The sequence below is a fragment of the Pelophylax lessonae genome (genome assembly GCF_965119305.1).
Source record: "Pelophylax lessonae genome assembly, chromosome: 8".
Lineage (NCBI taxonomy): Eukaryota > Metazoa > Chordata > Amphibia > Anura > Ranidae > Pelophylax > Pelophylax lessonae.
The window spans coordinates 201,589,053-201,609,495 of NC_138775.1; the positions used below are offsets into that span (position 1 = coordinate 201,589,053).

At 43.6% G+C, this 20,443-nt stretch overlaps 1 protein-coding gene across 1 annotated transcript in view; it reads right to left on the bottom strand.

The window, feature by feature from the left end:
* The window catches only part of PKN2 (protein kinase N2), a 254,573-nt gene that overhangs the window by 78,824 nt on the left and 155,306 nt on the right, over positions 1 to 20,443 (bottom strand). Inside the window, exons 3-5 of the mRNA XM_082266674.1 lie at positions 6,580 to 6,734; positions 2,390 to 2,510; positions 1,831 to 1,976 (exon numbers count right to left, since the gene is read on the bottom strand). Of these exons, the coding sequence (XP_082122800.1) occupies positions 1,831 to 1,976; positions 2,390 to 2,510; positions 6,580 to 6,734 (422 nt within the window). The remainder of the gene's footprint in view (positions 1 to 1,830; positions 1,977 to 2,389; positions 2,511 to 6,579; positions 6,735 to 20,443) is intronic.

Below are 20,443 nucleotides of genomic sequence, written 5' to 3' on the forward strand. Positions count from 1 at the left end.
TCGGTATTCTGGATGCTTCCAGAGGCCAGACCCCATGAACAATATAATATCCATGTCAAAACACGCCACCCCACCCGGACAGGCTGGCATCCATGATGACCACTGTCCAGTACAGGGGAAAAAAAATTTACCCTGTCGAAGCACCGGAAAGTGAAGTCACCGAAGCAGGGACCTTCTTGTACCCTTGCTCAACAGGACCAGATTGTCTAGAGACTGTGGATTCTTCGCTTCACAAATCAAGGAACTCTTGCAGAGGTCTCGTGTGGACAGATTTTGGCACTCGTCCCATGGGACATCCTGGCTGAGGCCGAGTCCAGAACAGACCCAGATAGTCCAACTAGGTGGACGGAACCAAAGCCAATAACTAGAAATTAAATTTCCAACCAAACTCCTACAGAGTCTGCACAGTAATCTCCCGGGCCCATCTTGGAATGGAGGGGGGATGCTGCGGGCCAGAGGTACGCTGTACACCTATGCTACGCCTACGCTATGCATCCTCGCGAGGCGTTTAACTCGCCGACCAGTCCCTATCCAGGGGGGCTATGTCGCAGCCAACCTAGCGCGGAGCTGAGGCCTGGGCACGCTCACTGGCCAGACTGGAAAGACCGTAAGGATCTAGGATATCCAGTCCGTCGCCCAGTCTGGCAGTTGATTGCAGTTCTCACAGCAACCAAAACGATTGTAGTTCTCACAGGAACAGAAAAATAATTTTTAAAAAATTCAGTTTAAAAAAGGAAAAAATGCCAGGACCAGAGATCCCAGGAAGGAACTAGGTCCTTACCCCTGACTAGGCAAAAAGAAACTGGAGAGCTAGAGCAGGAGGTGGGAGTATACCCCCTGGGACTGCCCTATGGGTGTAGTCAACTTTTTTCCGGCTAGTGTCCTACTCCTATGGAGAGCAGCATAACCCAAGCGTCAAAGAAGATACGGAGCTGTGTCCGTCAATGAACTAAAAAGAAAACAATATTTTATACTTTCTGCTATAAAACACATCTAATAAAAAATATACAGAAAAAAAATTTATTTTTCAATTTAGGCCAATATGTATTCAGCTACATGTTTTTGGTAAAAAAAAAATCCAAATAAGCGTATATTGATTGGTTGGCGCAAAAGTTATAGCGTCTACAAACTATAGGGGGACATTTTTATGGACTTTATTTATTTTTACAAATGGGACACCTAACACTTTTGACACTTCTTTGAGGACCAGTGACATTATTACCAGTGATCATTGCTAAAAGATATGCTATGTTACTGCACTAAAGACACTGGCAGAGAAGGGGTTAACATCAGGGGTAATCAAAGGGTTAAATGTGTCCCTAAGGGGTGCATGCTAACTGGGGGGGTGCTCTGAATGGGGGGGGGGGGGGGGGAGACAGAAATCTGTGCTCGGCAACAACAAAATATCTCAATCTTCTTCCCTGTTGGAACAGCAATCTGCCTTGTTTACATAGGCAGACCGCAGTTCTACCTCTCTCAGGAAGGATCGTGGGTGGCCTGCGGACATCGGGTCCACCAGACCCACTGATTGGCTCCCCTTCTCTCCAATCAGCGGGCAGTCGGGTCTCCGGCGGTGTGCGCCATCTAGAGGCTATTGCAGAAAAAGTACAGGTACGTGATTTTGTGCAATAGAGCCGACCTGCCATAGTAAATGTACGTTATGCAGTCGGCATGTGGTTAATATCCTAGTTGGGGAGAAAAAAAACTGCATAAGCATGATCCACATTACATTCAAGAACTAAAACAATGCAATCATCTAATAAATACACTTTAGTGGAAAGCAAGCTTTTCTTTAGTTAAGATGGATCCAAAAAGCAATGAACCACTTACTTCTAAAAGGGCTTTCCGGTCTGTAACTTTCCCAGAGCCAAGCAGCTTCATTACATTTTTTGCGCCTTCAGCCACTGCAAATTCTATCCTAAAGTGGTGTCGCAATTCTTCCATTCGGAGCTCAAGTGGACTAATCACAGGTTTTGCTGCAAGACAGACAACGCACGTGTTAAGCATCAGCTGCTTGTGTTTGTACCATATACTTACAGTAAATCTCCAAAAAAGCAACATATGAGAAAAAAAAGCCAAAAGTAATAAAAATAGTAAAAACTAAAAAAAAAAAAAAAAAAAACAATCTTTATTAGAAAACAAAGGTTCTGATTGAGGTTATGCTAGTTTAGGAAAGTCATATTCAAGTAGTTTAACTACTAATGCACACCATATGCCAACATTTGAAGAAATTGAATAAGTCAAAGTTGTTGAGATCATGTATCTCTGATGCAATTAGTTGGCTCAGAGCTTCCCAAAAAAAATTACATTTCTCATATAAATCTTAAAATCCTCTGATTCCCAGCTAATGCTGTAAGATGTAATTGCTGTAACTTTTTTTATCCTTTACCATTATCAAAGGACATTTCATGTGTCTGTTGCATTGCCTGAAGAATCTGCATACGTATTACTTCTATTTTTGTTTTGCTGTCTTGTAGCATTTGCTGGGCAGTCCCAAGCAGCTTTCTATCCTGCAAAAACAAGTGATAAACAATGAAAGGCAGGTAAAAAAAAAAAAAAAAGGGAAAAAATTTCTAACAGGACAACTCTACAAACAGTAGTGTCTGGTTACCATACAACAGAACTCAGACCGAAGGAAGCCACAATCTGCTGGAGTTCTTGAACCCTCTATACCAATGACAGATTCTGTACTCTGGCACAACATGCAGGATGTGTTCCTAGCATCTTTTCCATACTAGACTTTCAGCCACTTAGTAAAACTTAAAGCGGAGTTCCACCCTAAAAATTTTTTACCTAAAAATACCCCCGGGACAGTCAGGGCTAGTGCATTTAAGCAACGATAGCCTCTGAACTGTCCCCCGTTTCACTTACCTGTAAGAAGAAATACTTACCTTGAAAATGTCTTGTCCAGCGCTGCCATCTCAGGTGTGGGCAGCTGAAGCATCCTCTTCGGTGACATTGGAGTCCCAGAATGCCCTGCTCGTCATGTTTGAGGCAGGTGCGTCATTCCTGCACAGCTTCTGGGCATGCCCAGAAGCTTAAAGGAAAAAGAGAAGGAGGCGCAACACCTAGTGCATTACCTGTGGTCACCGTAAAAAATGTTTTTAAAAATGCCAAATGCATGCTCACAGACGAGAAGAATGTATAATTGCATTAAAAAGATGCCACCACTCATGGAATGGAACGCGTCCTGTAAATGAGACCGCTAACGCGTTTCGGGAGTCGAGCTCCCTTCATCAGAGCTGGTCATATCAACAGCAAACCCAAATATATAATGATATCAGTTGAACCGGTTCCTCCCGCCTCCTACGGGCGGTGGGCGGAGCAGTCCAGTGCACAGTGGAGTTTGGCATTTTAATAAAACATTTTTTACGGTGACCACGGGTAATGCACTAGGTGTTGTGCCTCCTTTTTACTTTATGCATCCTAGTTGGAGTTCCCCGCCTGAGGAGAGCAGCACGCCGGTCTCCCCTTCGGAGTGAGCGCTTGGCTGAATTGATTGTTTGGTTAATGCCCAGAAGCTGTTCAGCAGGGAATGGCACGCCTGAACCGGAAGTGACTCCGGTGCAGGCGCATTGACTCCTGGGATCGATGACGCTTATCTCCCAGGAGTCAATGCAAGGAGGAAGTGACAGTGCGCCTTATCCGCAGAGGGAAGAAGAGGAAGGAAGTTAAGTATATTTTCATAAAAAACAAGGTAAGTGAAAAAAAAAATAAAAAAAATGTAAATTATCAAATTCTTTTTCAGGTAAATTAAAGCAAGCAGACAGTGCAAAATCTTTTTTTGGTAGTACTCCGCTTTAAGCTCTCTACTATACTGACCCGATTATCACCTTTCCAATAGCAATATATGTATTCATCTGTGACAATGCCTGTGTAAAACCCCTATAGCGTGTACTGTATTGACCTGCCTATACTACAATGGTATAATATATAGATGTGTTTAATATGAAGACAAATATACATAAAAAGGATAGGACCCACAAATAGATACAGGTAAATTTAAATAGGATATATACAAGCACTAAACATTAGATGGCCCATTCCATGACACATACTAATTTGTTCTCACCTGCTCTATTAAATAGCCTCTGAATGGATATTTGACATGTCCATTTGGCTCTAAGCTGCTGGATGTACTGGTTAGAGCTCAGGTCTTTAATCACAAAGTTAGGTGACCAAAAAAATAAATAAAAAATGACTCATAAGTGATTTCCTATATCCAAAACCAGAGCTTTGAATACATGCAAATGCTAATACAAGTCAGTAGGCTGGGGCCTTCACATGGTGGCAAGTACTTCAACAACATAACTCATCTCTCTCAAAAAAAAAAAAAAGTATTGAGTGTTATCTCAGGAGTAGGGATGATCGAACTTTTGAAAAGTTCGGTTCGGCCAAACATCCGAACTTCCCGAAAGTTCGGCCCGGATTTCAGAACCCCATTGAAATCAATGGGACCCGAACTTCGGTAATCAAAAAACACCATTTTTAAGCCCTAAAACCCAATAAACGCCCCTAAAAAGTGCCCAGGCTTCTGGGTCATGCCCCATTAACTATTAATCACACAAAAAAAGTTCTTAAAAATTGTCATTTTTGATAAAAAAGCCAATTGAAAAAATTAAAAAAAAAAAAAAAAAAAAAAAAGATTTTTTGATTTTTACTTTGGATTTAGTATCTGGGGGGTCTAAAAGGTGTGCACGTGAAGTTTCAGCTCTGTAGCATGTCCAGAACCATGAAAAATTTTTTTTTTTTTTTCAGTAGAACCGGGATGTGGGTCGGGAGCCTCTAACACCTATATGATCTTTTTTTCTGGTTCTGGACATGCTACAGAGCTGAAACTTCACAGGTACACCTTTTAGACCCCCCCAGACACAAAAAAAGTTCTTAAAAATTGTCATTTTTGATTAAAAAAAGCCAATTATTGAAAAAATTAAAAAAAAAAAAAAAAAAAAAAAAAAGATTTTTTGATTTTTACTTTGGATTTCGTATCTGGTGGGTCTAAAAGGTGTGCATGTGAAGTTTCAGCTCTGTAGCATGTCCAGAACCAGAAAAAAAAAAAGATTGTTTGTATTAGAACACTTTCTTTCAGGACAGGTAGTTAGCTTCTCTCCCGGTTTAATAAAAGGCATTTTTTGGGGTTCTTTTCAGTCAGGAAAAACATCTGAACTTGTGTATAGTGGTACTGTGCACAAGCTCTGATGTTTTGCCTGCCTCCAAAACCCTCCAAAAAATGCCAGCAAAAACACACCTGGGCATTTTTTTTTTTGACGCTAGCGTTTTTTTGGCATTTTTTTGGGTTCTTTTGAGGCAGGCAAAACATCTGAACATGTGTATAGGGGGTATATATACACATATATGTCTGAATATATACCCCTAGACATATATAGGTGCGATAGTAGCAGAAATATATTTCTGTAAATGATTTCATTAGCGCAAGCATTTATTTCTGCTACTATAACACCTATATATGTCTAGGGGTATATATTCAGACATATATGTGTATATATACCCCCTATACACATGTTCAGATGTCATGTCTGACATCAAACATGTCCTCAAAAAAGCACTGACAGTGGCAGCCCCTGCAGCATAAAAAATGCTTGCTGGTGAGAAGCCAGAATGGTGTTCCGAAGCTATTCAGAGAAATGATCATTTCTCTATTGCGGTCACCCTGACATGGAAGGGTTTGGTCACCCTAACATGGCAGTAACTGTCAGTTCACCCTACACTACATTACGGTCACCCTGGTATGGAAGGGTTTGGTCAGTCGGTCAGCCTGCCATGGCAGTCAGTTTCCCCTACACTACATTACGGTCACCCTGGTATGGAAGGGTTTGGTCAGCCTGCCATGGCAGTCAGTTTCCCCTACACTACATTACGGTCACCCTGGTATGGAAGGGTTTGGTCAGTCGGTCAGCCTGCCATGGCAGTCAGTTTCCCCTACACTACATTATGGTCACCCTGGCACTTCATACTTTCCCTACAGAAACTAATTTTTTGAAGCTAACTTAAGTGTAAAGGAGCACTCTAACTACACTAGATATCCCTTTCCTCATACTAAAAATAGCTAAATGACACTTTTAAAGTAAAATTAACAGAACTGCTTCCACTCTCTTCCATGTCCAGTATAAGAATGCTAGGAATTTGGCGGGGGCGATCTTATATACTGGGGGGCGTATTCACTAATGATTGGTCTAGGGACCCCCTAGTCACTCCAATCACATTCCTAGCATTCTCCTGCCCCCTCAATTGGCTTTTGCTAATGGTTCTGGTCCAATCACGGGCTTTTAAAGCCCATTTCCTGAAGCATTGCATTTTGGGCGGTTCTGGTTGCCGAATTCCGAACTTTTTGGGCAAAAAGTTCTAAATTCGGCCGAACCTCGAACACCCAATGTTCGGGCCGAACCGATTGTCGACCCGAACCGTTCGATCATCCCTACTCAGGAGTGAAAATTGAGCACACAAATTAAGAAGCTTCTGTAGAATTCTATCATTTGACAATGGATTGTTGCAAAAGCAAAAATAAAGCTCTCATTTCTGGAGGCCAAGGAAAACCTAATTCCTTAAACCTCTACTTACTTTAGAGGGACCATTAGAATAGGTCTGTATCATGTTCTCTGCTCCCTGCTTCACTTTCAGCTCTATGTCTAACTGCTTCTGCAAAGCTAGGAGTCTTCCATTGTGCGCTGATGAGCTGGAGTCACTTTTCGGAGTGTCTGGTGTCTTCGGACAATCTGGAAATGTTAAACAAATTTTTGCTGATTACAAAGACAATGTTTACCGATGCAATGTTCAGTGTTCTTGTTGTGGTAAAGCCTAGTAGGCAATAAAAAAGGTTAATAAATGAACTAGTGGGTGGAAGAAAAAGAAAAAAATGTGAAAGAAATCCCAGTAAGTAGAGAGTAAACACGTTCAATGACGTGTAGCATGGTATGTCCTTTTAGAGCCAATTGCTCCATTAAAAAGCAACTTTAACAGACGTAAAAGCAAGCCAAAGGCAATCAACAGAATTAAGTAAGCAGCAGGCTGCAGAATAGCCTATTCAGAAAGGTAAGCTTGTCTTGTTCAAAAGGTAAGCTGAAAGTCACTTAACAGGTAAACAACTAATCAAAAGGGTGAAAACAAAACCAAAGATGGTCTAGCAGTCAGAAACAAGGATACCACAATACTTCAATACAACAGACAGCATGAGCCTGGAAAGCACAAACACTTGTAGGAGGACCTGTACAGCCCAGAGACGACCATCATATTTAAAGTGTTGGGTTATCTTTTCATTTTTTTCTGAGAAGGTGAACGCCCTACACCCTCTCTCCACTGCACTCATCTCCGTGGGGGCGATACACTTTCACCATCCATGCCCATATAAAGCTACCAAAAAAAAAAAACACACAGAGTACCACATATCTTAGGCTTCTTTCACACGGGCTTTCCGATCAGGTCTACATGTTAGTTTTTCATGGGGAATGATCGGATGCTACATTCACCTCTATGGGTCAGCGAATGTCAGCGAGGACATGTCCACTGACACCCGCCGCTATCCGATCCTGTCCGTCAAATCCAAATGGATGGAAACCTTATTTTACATCCATCTGGAGGATCGGATAAAAACGGACAGGCGGTCCCGTTTTCATCCCAACTCCCATAGAGGAGAGCAGGGATCTGACAGGTTCGTCTCAGTACAATGAGCGGAGACGGACCGTCATCTGCCTGCTCAGCGGGGATCTCTATACATTACATATATATATATATATACACATGCATACATATATACACACACATATCTCCTTTCCAGATATTGGAATTGTGCCTGCTCCTGATGAAGTGATATTTCACGAAACGCGTGGAACCTTAAAGGAGGCAATGCCTATAATCGCAAGTTCCATCATGCATCCAATAATTATCTACCTGTAACAATTTTCAAAAAAAAATCTGTATCCATGCCAACAACATTATTACTTGGACAACTCTCTATTTTAATGTTGTTCTTGGACTTAGTGTAATATATATATATATATATATATATATATATATATATATATATATATATATATATATATATATCTATCTAATCTATCTATCTATCTATCTAATCTATCTACACAGAGTTTTGAACACTTCTGTATTTTTTGCATATAGGGATGGAGACTCAATTGCAGGAGTCTCATGTAAAATCCCATATATACCCCCCCTCGTTTTAATTATGTCAAAGTACATGTTGACATTCATGGTTCACCTCAATGAACTGCAGCTCCCCAGTGCCAGTAGCACTCCTGGAGCCCCAGACCATGACACTCCCACCACCATGCTTGACTGTAGCAAGACACACTTGTCTTTGTACTCCACACATGGTTGCTGCCACACACGCTTGACACCATCCGAACCACATAGGTTTATATTGGTCTCATCAGACCACAGGACATGGTTCCAGTAATCATGTCCTTAGTCTACTTGTCTTCAGCAAACTGTTTGCGGGCTTTCTTGAGTATCATCTTTAGAAGAGGCTTCTTTCTGGGATGCCATGCAGACCAAATTGATAGTGTGTGGCTTATAGTCTGAGCACTGGCAGGCTGACCCTCGACCCCTTCAACCTCTGCAGCAATGCTGGCAGCACTCATACATCTATTTCCCAAAGACAACCTCTGGATATGATGCTGAACACGTGCACTCACTCCTTTGGTCAACCATGGCGAGGCCTGTTCTCAGTGGAACCTGTCCTGTTAAACCATTGTATGGTCTTTGCCACCATGCTGCAGCTCAGTTTCAGGGTCTTTGCAATCTTCTTATAGCCTAGGCCATCTTTATGTAGAGCAACAATTCTTTTAAGAGTTCAGAAAGTTCTTTGCCATGAGGTGCCATGTGTAAATTTCAGTGACCAGTATGAGAGAGAGAGCGATAACACCAAATTTAACACCTGCTCCCCATTTACATCTGAGACCTTGTAACACTAATGAGTCACATGACACCAGGGAGGTAAAATGGCTAATTGGGCCCAATTCTGACATTTTCACTTAGGGGTGTACTCACTTTTGTTGCCAGCGGTTTAGACATTAATGGCTGTGTGGTGTCATTTTGAGGGGAGAGTAAATTGACACTGTTATACAAGCTGTACACTAACTACTTTACATTGTAACAAAGTGTCATTTCTTCAGTGTTATCACATGAAAAGTTATAACAAAATATATACAAAAATGTGAGGGGGTGTACTCACTTTTGTGAGATACTGTCAGACAGGAATGTGGCTCGGAGCAGGACTTGGCAGAAGGGTGAGGAGAGGAGGCGGCAGCACCCGACCTGTGTCAGGTGCTGACTGTAGGGTGGCAGGACAGTGGCCGAGCGTGGCGTGGGATGACTCGCCTCATTGAGCTCCCGATCTTTTCAATTTTCCTTTCCGTGGCCATGCATCAGCTCCTGCTTCCAGCCACAGAGCCCTCCGCCAGAACAGAGTGGAAGGAGTGGGAAAGAATCTCAAACATGGCGCTGCCAAGGCGCAACCTCACAAGGTGCTGTCCTTACAGTAGTTAACAGGGCAAGCCCGTCAAGGAGGGGCATGTTTTGCACACACAAAGCTGCCTACTGCGTGCACTCTGCTCTCAGACACTGCTGGGGAAGATGCACAGGACATGCAGGAGGTCAATGGGTAGTGGGGGATTGCATTACTGTCCTGCAGCCCTTCTGTGTCCTGTACCCCATGTCCTGCATTCTGTACCCTTCTCCTTCAACCCATGTCATGCATTCTTCTCATGCACCCCCATGTCCTGCACCCTTTTCCCGTACCCTGCACCCCATGTCCTGCATTCTGCCCCTTGCACCTCAAGAATGACTTGCCTTCCCCTGGACGCCAACGACCCTCGCTACACTTAAAAAAAAAAAACGCGGCCTCATGTAAAAAAAGCAGTGGGGCCGAATATATGAGTAAAACCCCCGAGAAGGGATTAGTGAGGGTTGCCTAGTAAGTGAGCTGCAAATTTACATTTGATGTGTTTTGACATACGTCGCCCCTCCATGTGCTCCTTGCTGCAAAGAGGCCAGCCAATTAAGGGCTGCAACTAAAGATTATTTTCATAATCGATTAGTTGGCCGATTATTGTTACGATTAATCGACTAATCAGATAAAAACCTAAAATAAAAAAATTTTAAAAAAAGTTGGTGTAAAATTTAGGTAATATTCTTGAATATCTATATGCAGTGGTAAAAATAAATATCAAGCTATATAGTTGGATATTTAATGCACTCTGAGACAGATATATGTATTATTAGAGGTTTAAATGTGGTACATAGACTCAGATCAATATTTTAAAACCCTGTTTTGCAAATTTTCAGACCGGTTTGGTATACAATATTCATGATAGACTCCCTTATTAATAGGCAGGTAGCTCCCAGCACCTGCTGTCACTAAGGGTCCTTTCACACGAACGATCCGATCCGCCTGTCAGTTTTTCAGGCGGACCTGATCGGATGCTCCATGCATCCCTATGGGGCAGCAGATGTCAGCGGAGACATCTTCGCTGACACCCTCTGCTATCCGATTCTGATCCTATCTGTGAAATCCGGACGGATGAAAACCCTATTTTCCATCCGTCCAGCGGATCAGATGGGAACGGACAGGTGGTCTGTTCTCATCCGATTCCCCCATAGAGGACAGCGGGGATCTGACACATCAGTCTCTGCACACAGAGCGGAGACGGAGCTGTCATCCGTCTGCTCAGCGCGAAGAACAGCAGAGAACAGACCGCACCGTGTGAAAGGACCCTTATGCTGGCCATACACAAACTAAATTTTTTTTGAACATTTTTAAGACATTCATCTGATTTTTCCAACCATTAGTGGGGTCTATTCGGGGTTCCTTGCCAACCACTGTGACAGGAAAATTTTAAAGGAAAAAAATAGAAAACTTCTCGATCAAACGAATCTTCAAATAGTGTATGTGGTTTTTGCTCAGAAGTTATATTAATTTTCAAATTTAATGTTAAAAGCAAGTGGAATTGTCAAACACTGGTCCATTCAACGAATATACAAATAATTTTTGTACAACTATAGATGGAAATATTTTTGTCCAAAAATCCAATACATGTATGGGCAGCAGAAGACAGTAGCAGCAGCATGCTTTTTTTATCACCTGTCATGATGGGGTTAAAAAAATAAAAAAAGCCCTTTATAGTAAAGAAAAAAAAAAAAAAAAAAAAATACAATTATAATTTCTAGTGTGAAACAGTGAAAGTATTACATCTTGTATCATGTGTATATATGTATGTAAAAAAATATGCTCCGAAGTCGGATATGCAGGATATTTTAACCGCTTCCATACAGAGCAGTTAGACACCCTTCCTGCCCAGACCAATTTTCAGCTTTCAGCACTCTCACACTTTGAATGACAATTGCTCAGTCATGCTACACTGTAACCAAACAAAATTTTTATCATTTTTTTCACACAAATAGAGCTTTCTTTTGGTGGTATTTGATCACAACTGGGGTTTTTTTTTTTCGTGATATATGCAAAAAAAGAGCAAAAATTTTGAAAAAAAAAAACACAGTTTCAATTATGAAATTTTGCAAAAAATTAATTTTTCTTCATACATTTGGGCCAAAATGTATACTGCTACATGTCTCTGGTAAAATTAACCCAAATTAGTGTATATTATTTAGTCTGTGTGAAAGTTGAGTCTAGAAGCTATGGTACCAATTACTGAAAATTTATCACACCAGATGTACTGACTGCCTATCTCCTTTCTTGAGGCCCTGAAATGTCAGGACAGTACAAATACCGACCAAATGACCCCTTTTTGTAAAGTAGACAGTCCAAGGTATTTAGTAAGAGGCATGGTGAGTTTTTTGAAGTTGTAATTTTTTCCCACAATTCTTGGGAAAATGAAGAAAAAATTTTTTTTTTCTTTTTTTCCCACAAAGTTGTCAATTTATAAGCTATTTCTAACACATAGCATGTACACAGCAAAAATTACACCCAAAAATACATTCTGCTACTCCTTCCGAGTATGGCGATACCACGTGTGAGACTTTTACACAGCCTGGCCACAAAAAGAGACTCCACGTCCAAGAAGCACATTCAGGCGTTCTAGGAGCATAAATACACATAAAACTTTCTTACTACCTATCACACTTTTCAAGGCCCTAGAGCACCAATACAATGGAAAAGTCCACAAAATGACCCCATTTTGGAAAGCAAACACTCCAACGTATATTCTATGAGGCATTATGGGTCGTTTGAACATATTTTTTTCCACAGGTTTTTGGAAAATGTGGGAAAAAAATTAACTTTTTTTTTTTTACACAAAGTTGTCAATTTATAGGATATTCCTAACACATAGCATGTACACAGCAAAAATGACACCCTAAAATACATTCTGCCACTCCTCCTGAGTATGGCAATACCACATGTGTGAGACTTTTTCACAGCCTAGCCATATAGAGGGGCCTAACATCCAAGGAGCATCATCATGCATCCTAGCCACTTGCCTAGGCCTATTTTTTACATTTGGTGTTTACAAGCTAAAATCAGTTGTTTTGCTAGAAAACTGCTTAGAACCCCCAAACATTATATATATTTTTTTTAGCAGAGACCCTAGAGAATAAAATGGAGATTATTACAATATTTTTTATCACACCGTATTTGCGCAGCGGTCTTCCAAACGCATTTTTTTTTTGGAAAAAATTCACTTTTTTTAATTAAAAAATAAGAAACCAGTAAAGTTAGCCCAATTTTTTTCCATAATGTGAAAGATAATGTTACGCCGAGTGAATGGATACCCAACATGTCATGTTTCAAAATTGCGCACGCTCACGGAATGGCGACAAACTTTGGTACTTAAAAATCCCCATAGGCGACAATTTAAAAATTTCTACAGGTTGCCATCTTTGAGTTACAGAGGAGGTCTAGGGCTCAAATTATTCCCCTTGCTCTAACGATCGCGGCGATACCTCACATGTGTGGTTTGAACACCGTTTACATATGTGGGCGGGGTTTCTGTATGCGTTCGCTTCTGCGCGCGAGCTAACGGGGACAGGGCGCTTTAATTTTTTTTTTTTACTATTTATTTTATTTATTTTTTATTTTTACACCGTTTAAAAAAAAAAATTGATCATTTTTATTTCTATTAAAAGAAATGTAAATATTCCTCGTAATAGAAATAGGCACGACAGGGCCTCTTTTTTGTGAGATCTGGGGTCAAAAAGTCCTCAGATCTCAAAGTACACTAAAAGATAGAAAAAAAAAAAAAAAAGGACCTTTAAACCGGTTGCTAGGCAACAACATTTTCCGTAGCTCCGGTCCTCCAAGACCATAGAGTCAAGTGAGGGCAAGCTTGCCCTCACTCGACATCCTGTCTGTGAGGATTCGGGACCGGATCGTTTTCCCCGCTCCCGGCGGGTCCGGTAAGCGGGGAAAAGAACCGGAACACGTCGGGAGGGGGGGGGGGGGGGCCTCTTCCGCCATCCCGGAAGGGTGATCCCACGGCGAATCCGCCGCTGGGACCACCCTTATCGGAAAGACAACCGTCCACCGTTTAAAAAAATACCAGGGTTATGGCAGCTATCTGCTGCCATAACACCGGTATTTAGGTTTAAACGGAGGACGTATATAAACTTTTTTGGACTTGGACATGGTGGCTGTATGAAGGGTGACAGGTACTCGGGTACTTTGTTGGGCAGGTGACAGGTACTCTGGTACTGATGAGCAGGTGGCAGGTACTCGGGTACTCCGATAGGCAGGTGACAGGTACTCTGGTACTCTGATGGGCAGGTGACAGATACTGATGAGTAGTACTCACTGACTGATAGGTGATAGGTGATACTGTACTGATGGGTACTGATGATCAGTACTGATACGTGATAGGTACTGATGAGTAGTGATGGGTACTGATGAGCAGGCGGCAAGTACTTGGGTACTTCAGGCGTCAGGTACTCTGATGAGCAGGTGGAAGGTACTCGGGTACTCTGATGACGGGTACTCCGTTGACAGGTACTCAAAGTACCCGAGTACCTGTCATCAGAGTACCCGAGTACCCGTCATCAGAGTACCCGAGTACCTGTCAGAGTACCCGTCATCAGAGTACCCGAGTACCCGTCATCAGAGTACTCGAGTACCTGTCATCAGAGTACCCGTCAGAGTACCCGAGTACCCGTCATCAGAGTACCCGAGTACCTGTCATCAGAGTACCCAAGTACCCGTCATCAGAGTACCCGAGTACCTGTCATCAGAGTATCCATCATCAGAGTACCTGAGTACCTGTCATCAGAGTACCCGAATACCTGTCACCAGCCCATCAGAGTACCCAAGTACCTGTCATCTGAGTACCTGATGGGCTGGTGACAGGTACTCGGGTACTTTGATGGGCTAGTGACAGGTGCTCTTCATTGGGGGTGGGGGGGGCAATCAGTCTGTTTAGGGTGCACTGTAGTTGGTAACTAGCTGTTACCACAATCTCCTCCTCACACAGGATCAGTGTGTGAGGAGGAGAACACGGTGACAGCTAGTTACCGTGTTCTCTGTTGACATTTGTGACCGGCTGTGATTGGACACAGCCGGTCACGTGGTAAAGAGCCAATTTCTATTGGCTGTTTACCTTGATCAGGGATGGGCTATGTCCGAGGGACGAGCCTCATCCCTGATCGCGCCGCTGCGCGCCGCCGGGGGCGCGCACTGGCTGCTAGAACGGGCCGACGTCATATGACGGCGGCCCGGATCTAGACAACCACTTTGCCGACGTCATTTTACATGACTCGGTATGGAAGTGGTTAACTGGGAGTCAGACATGAAGCTATATGAAGGGTGGAGGGGGGAAAATTAACATTTTTATATTAAAGTAGAACTAAAATCTGAGACTTTTTTTTCATAGATATAATTTTAAATATAATGCACAATACAGTACTATTAAACTTTTACTTTAAATGTAATTGTAGTGCCTTATATCACCTCTAGTCTATCGGCCTCCACCTACTCTGGGTTCAGATGCTGATCTTCCCTGCACAGAGCCCTTCAAGTGATTGTAAACGTTGTTGGATTTCTTCTTTTTAAACAATCTCGTCATACTTACCCTCTCTGTGTAATGATTTTGCACAGAGCAGCACTGATTCTCCTCTTCTGCGCCCCCCCCCCCCCCCCCCACGGCACTTCTGGCCCCTCCTGCCTTCAAAGTGCCCCTATAGAAGCAGCCCAGGACTAAATTCCCCATGAGTCATTGCTACTCACACATTCACAAGTTCTCTGCCATCTACATACATGTACGGATGGTGTACTGAGCTGTAAGTGCAATGCACTGTATTTTCTGATGTGTAAACAAATAATGCATTCTGTATGCAGGACAACTAATCGGCTGACCGATTAATTGATTTAGATAAATAGTTGACAACTATTTTAATAATCGATTAGTTGTTTCAGCCCTAGGGTCCTGCAACACTTTATTGGAAGTCTAAGGCTGGCCAAACATGTTCAATTTTCTTGTACAATTTTCTGTTAGATTTACCACAAACCACATAATATGAGGTCAAAGCTAAACACTTTCACTTGTATCCAATTAGATAGGCCTTTGTTCTACATAGTTGAAGGAAAATTTCAAGAAAATTGTACAGAAAAAAAGAAAATTGTATAATGTATGGCCAGCCTTAGTTCTGCTTTAAAGAACTTTAAAATGTTATTTTGTGTGTGTGAAAAGGCAAAAAAAAAGTAAAATAATTAAATCGTTAACTCATGCTAATCCTTTTACACACCTTACACGCAAAAACTAAAAAGCTGCTGTATCACATACCCTATATCAAGAAACCATTTTAAACAAATATAGTGCTAATAAAACCTATTATCAAAATTGCCTAAATGTAAAAAAATTATTAGTGCAAATAAGTGCAATAAATGGATTTTTGTAAAATCTTACCGTAAAATCCTTTTCTCTTAGCTCATTGACAGACGTAGTCCTCGGTGATACACCACCTTCGGGTTATGTTGCCTCCACAGGAGCAGGACTAGACAGGAAATTAAAAAGCTCTGGCCACACCCTAGGGGCAGTCCCAGAGGGTATATCCTCTCTCTCTCTGCCTCAGCAAATCAGTTATGTGAAAAAGCAGTCTTTAGAGATTTTAACCCAACCCAACTCAAAAACAGAGGGGCGGGGACTACGTCTGTCAATGAGCTAAGAGAAAAGGATTTTACGGTAAGATTTTACAAAAATCCATTTTTCTCTAGCGCTCATTGACAGACGTAGTCCTCGGTGATACACCACCTTCGGGACGTCCCAGAGCAGTATCACAAATGAGGGGTGGGAAAATGGAAATCAAATCCCAATCTAGAAGGCCCAACCGGTGCCAACTAGAAGTTTACAATGCTCATCCTTAATGATGAGACTCAACAAAAAAGAGGAAGATTTTTTTTTTTTTTTTCAAACAGAAAAAAACCCTCGAGGTAGACCACCGGTCTCCTCAAATTGCGGCCTGCAAAACCTTGCGGCCAAATGAGGCATCCGCCGATGCCGTCACATCAATTTTATAGAATTTTGTAAAGGTATGTACCGACGACCAGGTGGCCGCCTTACATACCTGGACCACTGACGCCTGATGGCGAAAGGCCCAGGAAGTACTGAGCGCTCGAGTGGAGTGCGCCCTAACAGGGAACGGAGGACTCTGACCCTTAATAGAATAAGCCTGTACCACCGTTTGTCTAATCCATTTGGCAATGGTCGGGGCAGATGTAGGCAAACCCTTTCTGGGGCCATCCGTGATCACAAAAAGTGAATCAGTCTTACGGAATGATTCCGTAGCTTTCAGGTATACCCCGATTGCCCGAACCACATCTAAGGAATGCAACGCATGTTCCCGATGATGCTTGGGCTGAGGACACAAGGAAGGTAGTACAATATCTTCATTCAGATGAAAGTCTGAAACCACCTTAGGAAGAAAAGATGGCTTAGGATGAAGTACTACCTTATCCCTATGAATCACTAGGTATGGGGACTGGCATGATAATGCAGCCAGTTCTGACACCCTGCGAGCAGAAGTAATAGCCACCAAGAAGGCCACCTTCTGGGATAAAGTAAGCAAGGGAATCTCCCTGATGTTTTCAAAGGGAGGTTTCTGTAGAACCGACAAAACCAAATTAAGATCCCAGGGCGGTAAGGGCGCGCGGACTGGAGGAGCCAGGTGCCGCACCCCCTGGATGAAATTCCGCACCAAGGACTTGGTAGCTAAAGGTTTCTGAAAGAAGATTGCTAATGCTGAAACTTGACCCTTGATGGTGCTCAAGGCTAGCTTCTGCTCAACCCCTTGTTGCAAAAAGGCCAATATTCGAGTCACCGAATAGGTACGTGGAGGAAATCCTAAAGATTCGCACCACGCAATATAAGTCTTCCATGTGTGATAATAGACCTTGCTGGAAGTCGCTTTCCTTGCTTTAATAAGGGTAGGAATGACAGAAGTAGACAAACCTCTGTCCTTCAGTACTTGGGTCTCAATGGCCAGGCCATTAAACCCAGCGACTGTAAAGCATGATGGTAAATTGGTCCTTGAGACCACAGACACTCCCTGAGACGAAGTTCCCACGGAACGTCTGCGACTAGCATGTCCAAGTCGGCCAGGCCGGCTTGAGGAGGCCAGCCTAGAATTTCTAGGACCACTGGCGCTGATAGAATCTGAACCAGGCGTCCCTAGAGGTATCTGGCCCCGACCATCCGAGAAAGTCTGGTCGTTTTCTGTTCCCACACATTTATCAGATACCTGATTGTTATCAGGAAGGGTGATCTTTTCTGGTTGAACCTCAGGGACCGAAGTCACCCGACTAGAGGCTATTTGGCCTATCTGGTCAACCAGATCCGATTCCTGTGAGGTATAGGGACTAATCTTAGGAAAAGGTAAAGGAAAAGATCTATTCAGGGAACGGTAACTACCGCTTCCTGTAGTACTTAAATGTTGGAAGGGAAGAATCGCACCGGTAGTAGTGGTTGAAGCTCGATCTAATGTCCTGAATACCGGTGAAAACGTCCCCCCACCCTGAAACCGGGTGGGGGCGCACCTTCAGGCTGTGTACTCCTTTGCTTCGGGTTTGGCTGGGTTGGTCCTCCGCTTGTCCGACCAGCCCTTCTTGAACCCTCCTGGAGGAGTCTTGCCTTTCCCGCTAGTACCAGCCGGGCGCCCTTTATGGGCGGTAAAGAAAGGTCCTCGCTTGTTGCGAGGTCCCTTAGCTTTAGCAGCCTGTGGCAAAAAAGTGCTCTTGCCCCCAGTGGCATCCTTGATGATTTCATCTAGGTTCGCCTCCAAATAGACGATTCCCCTGAAAAGGGAGATTTGTCAAGGTCTTTTTGGAACCTAGGTCAGCTGACCAGCATTTTAACCACAGCACACGTCTGAGGATCACCGCTGACATAGATGCATGCCCTAATAAGGGAGTAGTGTCCAAGGCTGCGTCACAGATAAACTGTAGCCCTTGTATAATCTGTTCCATCAAATCAGATGTCTCCTGGGGAATATCTTTTCCCCTAAGGTCTTGGCGTACCATTTTCGCCCATTCCGTAAGTGTCTGGGAAACTAGACCAATAACAATTACTGGTCTAAATGCTGACCCTATCAGAGAGAAGATGGTGCGGGACTCTGCTTCCATCTTTCGATCCACCGGATCCTTAAAGGACGAAGTGTCCTCCACTGGGATAACCGTGGCTTTATTCAGCCTGGAAATAGGTGGATCCACCACTGGTGGTACCGTCCATTTCTTAATGATGGATTCCTCAAACGGATAGCGTCTAGCAATACGCTTGGAAATAGTAAAGGTACGTTTAGAATGCTCCCATTCTCCTTTAATCTTATTCTCGAAACATTAGGGTACAGGAAAAACCTTCACCGTTTTGATGGGCTTATTAGTACCAAAAGGAATCTGTTTCAGTTGCCTCTGCCGGTAAAGCCTCAAGTTTTAAGGTTTCCTGCACTGCCACAACTAGTGCGTCCACCAATGCTTCTTCCTGAATTATAGCAGGAGAAGAAGCGTCCTCCTCACTGTCTGAGGGGGCTTTACCTGGGATAACAGCCTTTGCAGAGGAACCTGCAACTGCAGTGACCATCTCTGAATCAGAGTCAGAGGTGTCAGATAGTATAGGGGTAGGCGGGGGTCGCTTCCTTGACCCCCGTCCCTGACAGGCCGCCTCCACCCGAGCCACCATAGACTCCAAAATTGCTGTAAATGACTCTACACTCTGTGCACCGGCGGGTCCCGTGGCCCCCTCGAGGGAAACAGGTGGGGGAATATGTGTGGCAGGGTCCATGATAATTCCAGTCACTTCCTGGATAATATAATTCAAAAATAAAAAACTTTTTTTTTTTTTTTTCAGACCCCCAGCGCCACAAAAAGCCCCTTAGTGTTACCTGCTAGGGATCCCTATCGATCGAGAGAGAGAGAGATAGACCCCCAGGCTCACCACTTGATGCTCAGAGTTTAACTGCAACAGGTTACAGCGCTGTCTTGACAAACAGGAAGTCTTTTGGCTGGCTGCCCAGGAAGAAAGGAGGCGGCTCCGCCCCTCTGCACGCCTTCCGGCGCCTCCCCTAGCTCCACGAGGTGTTTGGATCACCTCAAACATGGCCGCCCCCATGCTGGAGACACGAGGCTACGCCAAAATGGCGGCTCGTGCGATCCAGCAAAAAAAAAAAATGGCGGCGGCCTGTACTGAATAGCGGTGTGCTGCAGGGCACACAACACTCTCTCTGCATGGGGATTTGGCGTGGTTGGCGGTACCGGCCCTGGCGGACCGCATGGCCATTCGGGAGGCCTGCTAATAGCTGGAGATCTGATTAGGAAGGCAGTCTACATGTCCGTGGCTTCTGACTGGTAGGTAGCTTATTCTTATCACCGTAAGATTCCCAGAATGCCACAGATTATAATCTTTTTAACATGTATACAATTAGATTGTTAGCTCCCAAACCAAGCCTCCTGGCTTTTTGCACATAAAATCACACTCAAAGTAGGAGGATCTGTGTCATTTATAGGATAGAGAGGGACTCTATTTTACCATACAGAGAGGGGCCCGCGTTCACCACAAGACCCGTCAGGGGAAAAAGGGGGAACATACTACTCACCATACCGAAACCAGGCGGGCACCAACTCCTGACAGTACCCCTCTCCACCGGGGCGGGAGGGCTGTCGACCGATATGGACGCCGTGACTCATGGTCTTTGGCGTTTCAGTCAGTCCTTTAATGGGACTTTGTCGCGGCCGACCCAGCGCGGAGCTATGGCCTGCACGCGCTCGTAGGCTGAACTGGGGTGACCACCGGATCTCAACATCCAGCCCGTCGCCCAGTTCAGCTTTCTTGCTTGAAGATCTCACAGAAACACTGGAGAAAAAAAGCTGTCTAAAAAATCCTTTAAGAAAAAAATCTTGCCAGGACCTAAGATCCCAGCAAGGTATCTAGGTCCTTACTCCTAACTAGACAGAAAATAACTGATTTGCTGAGGCAGAGAG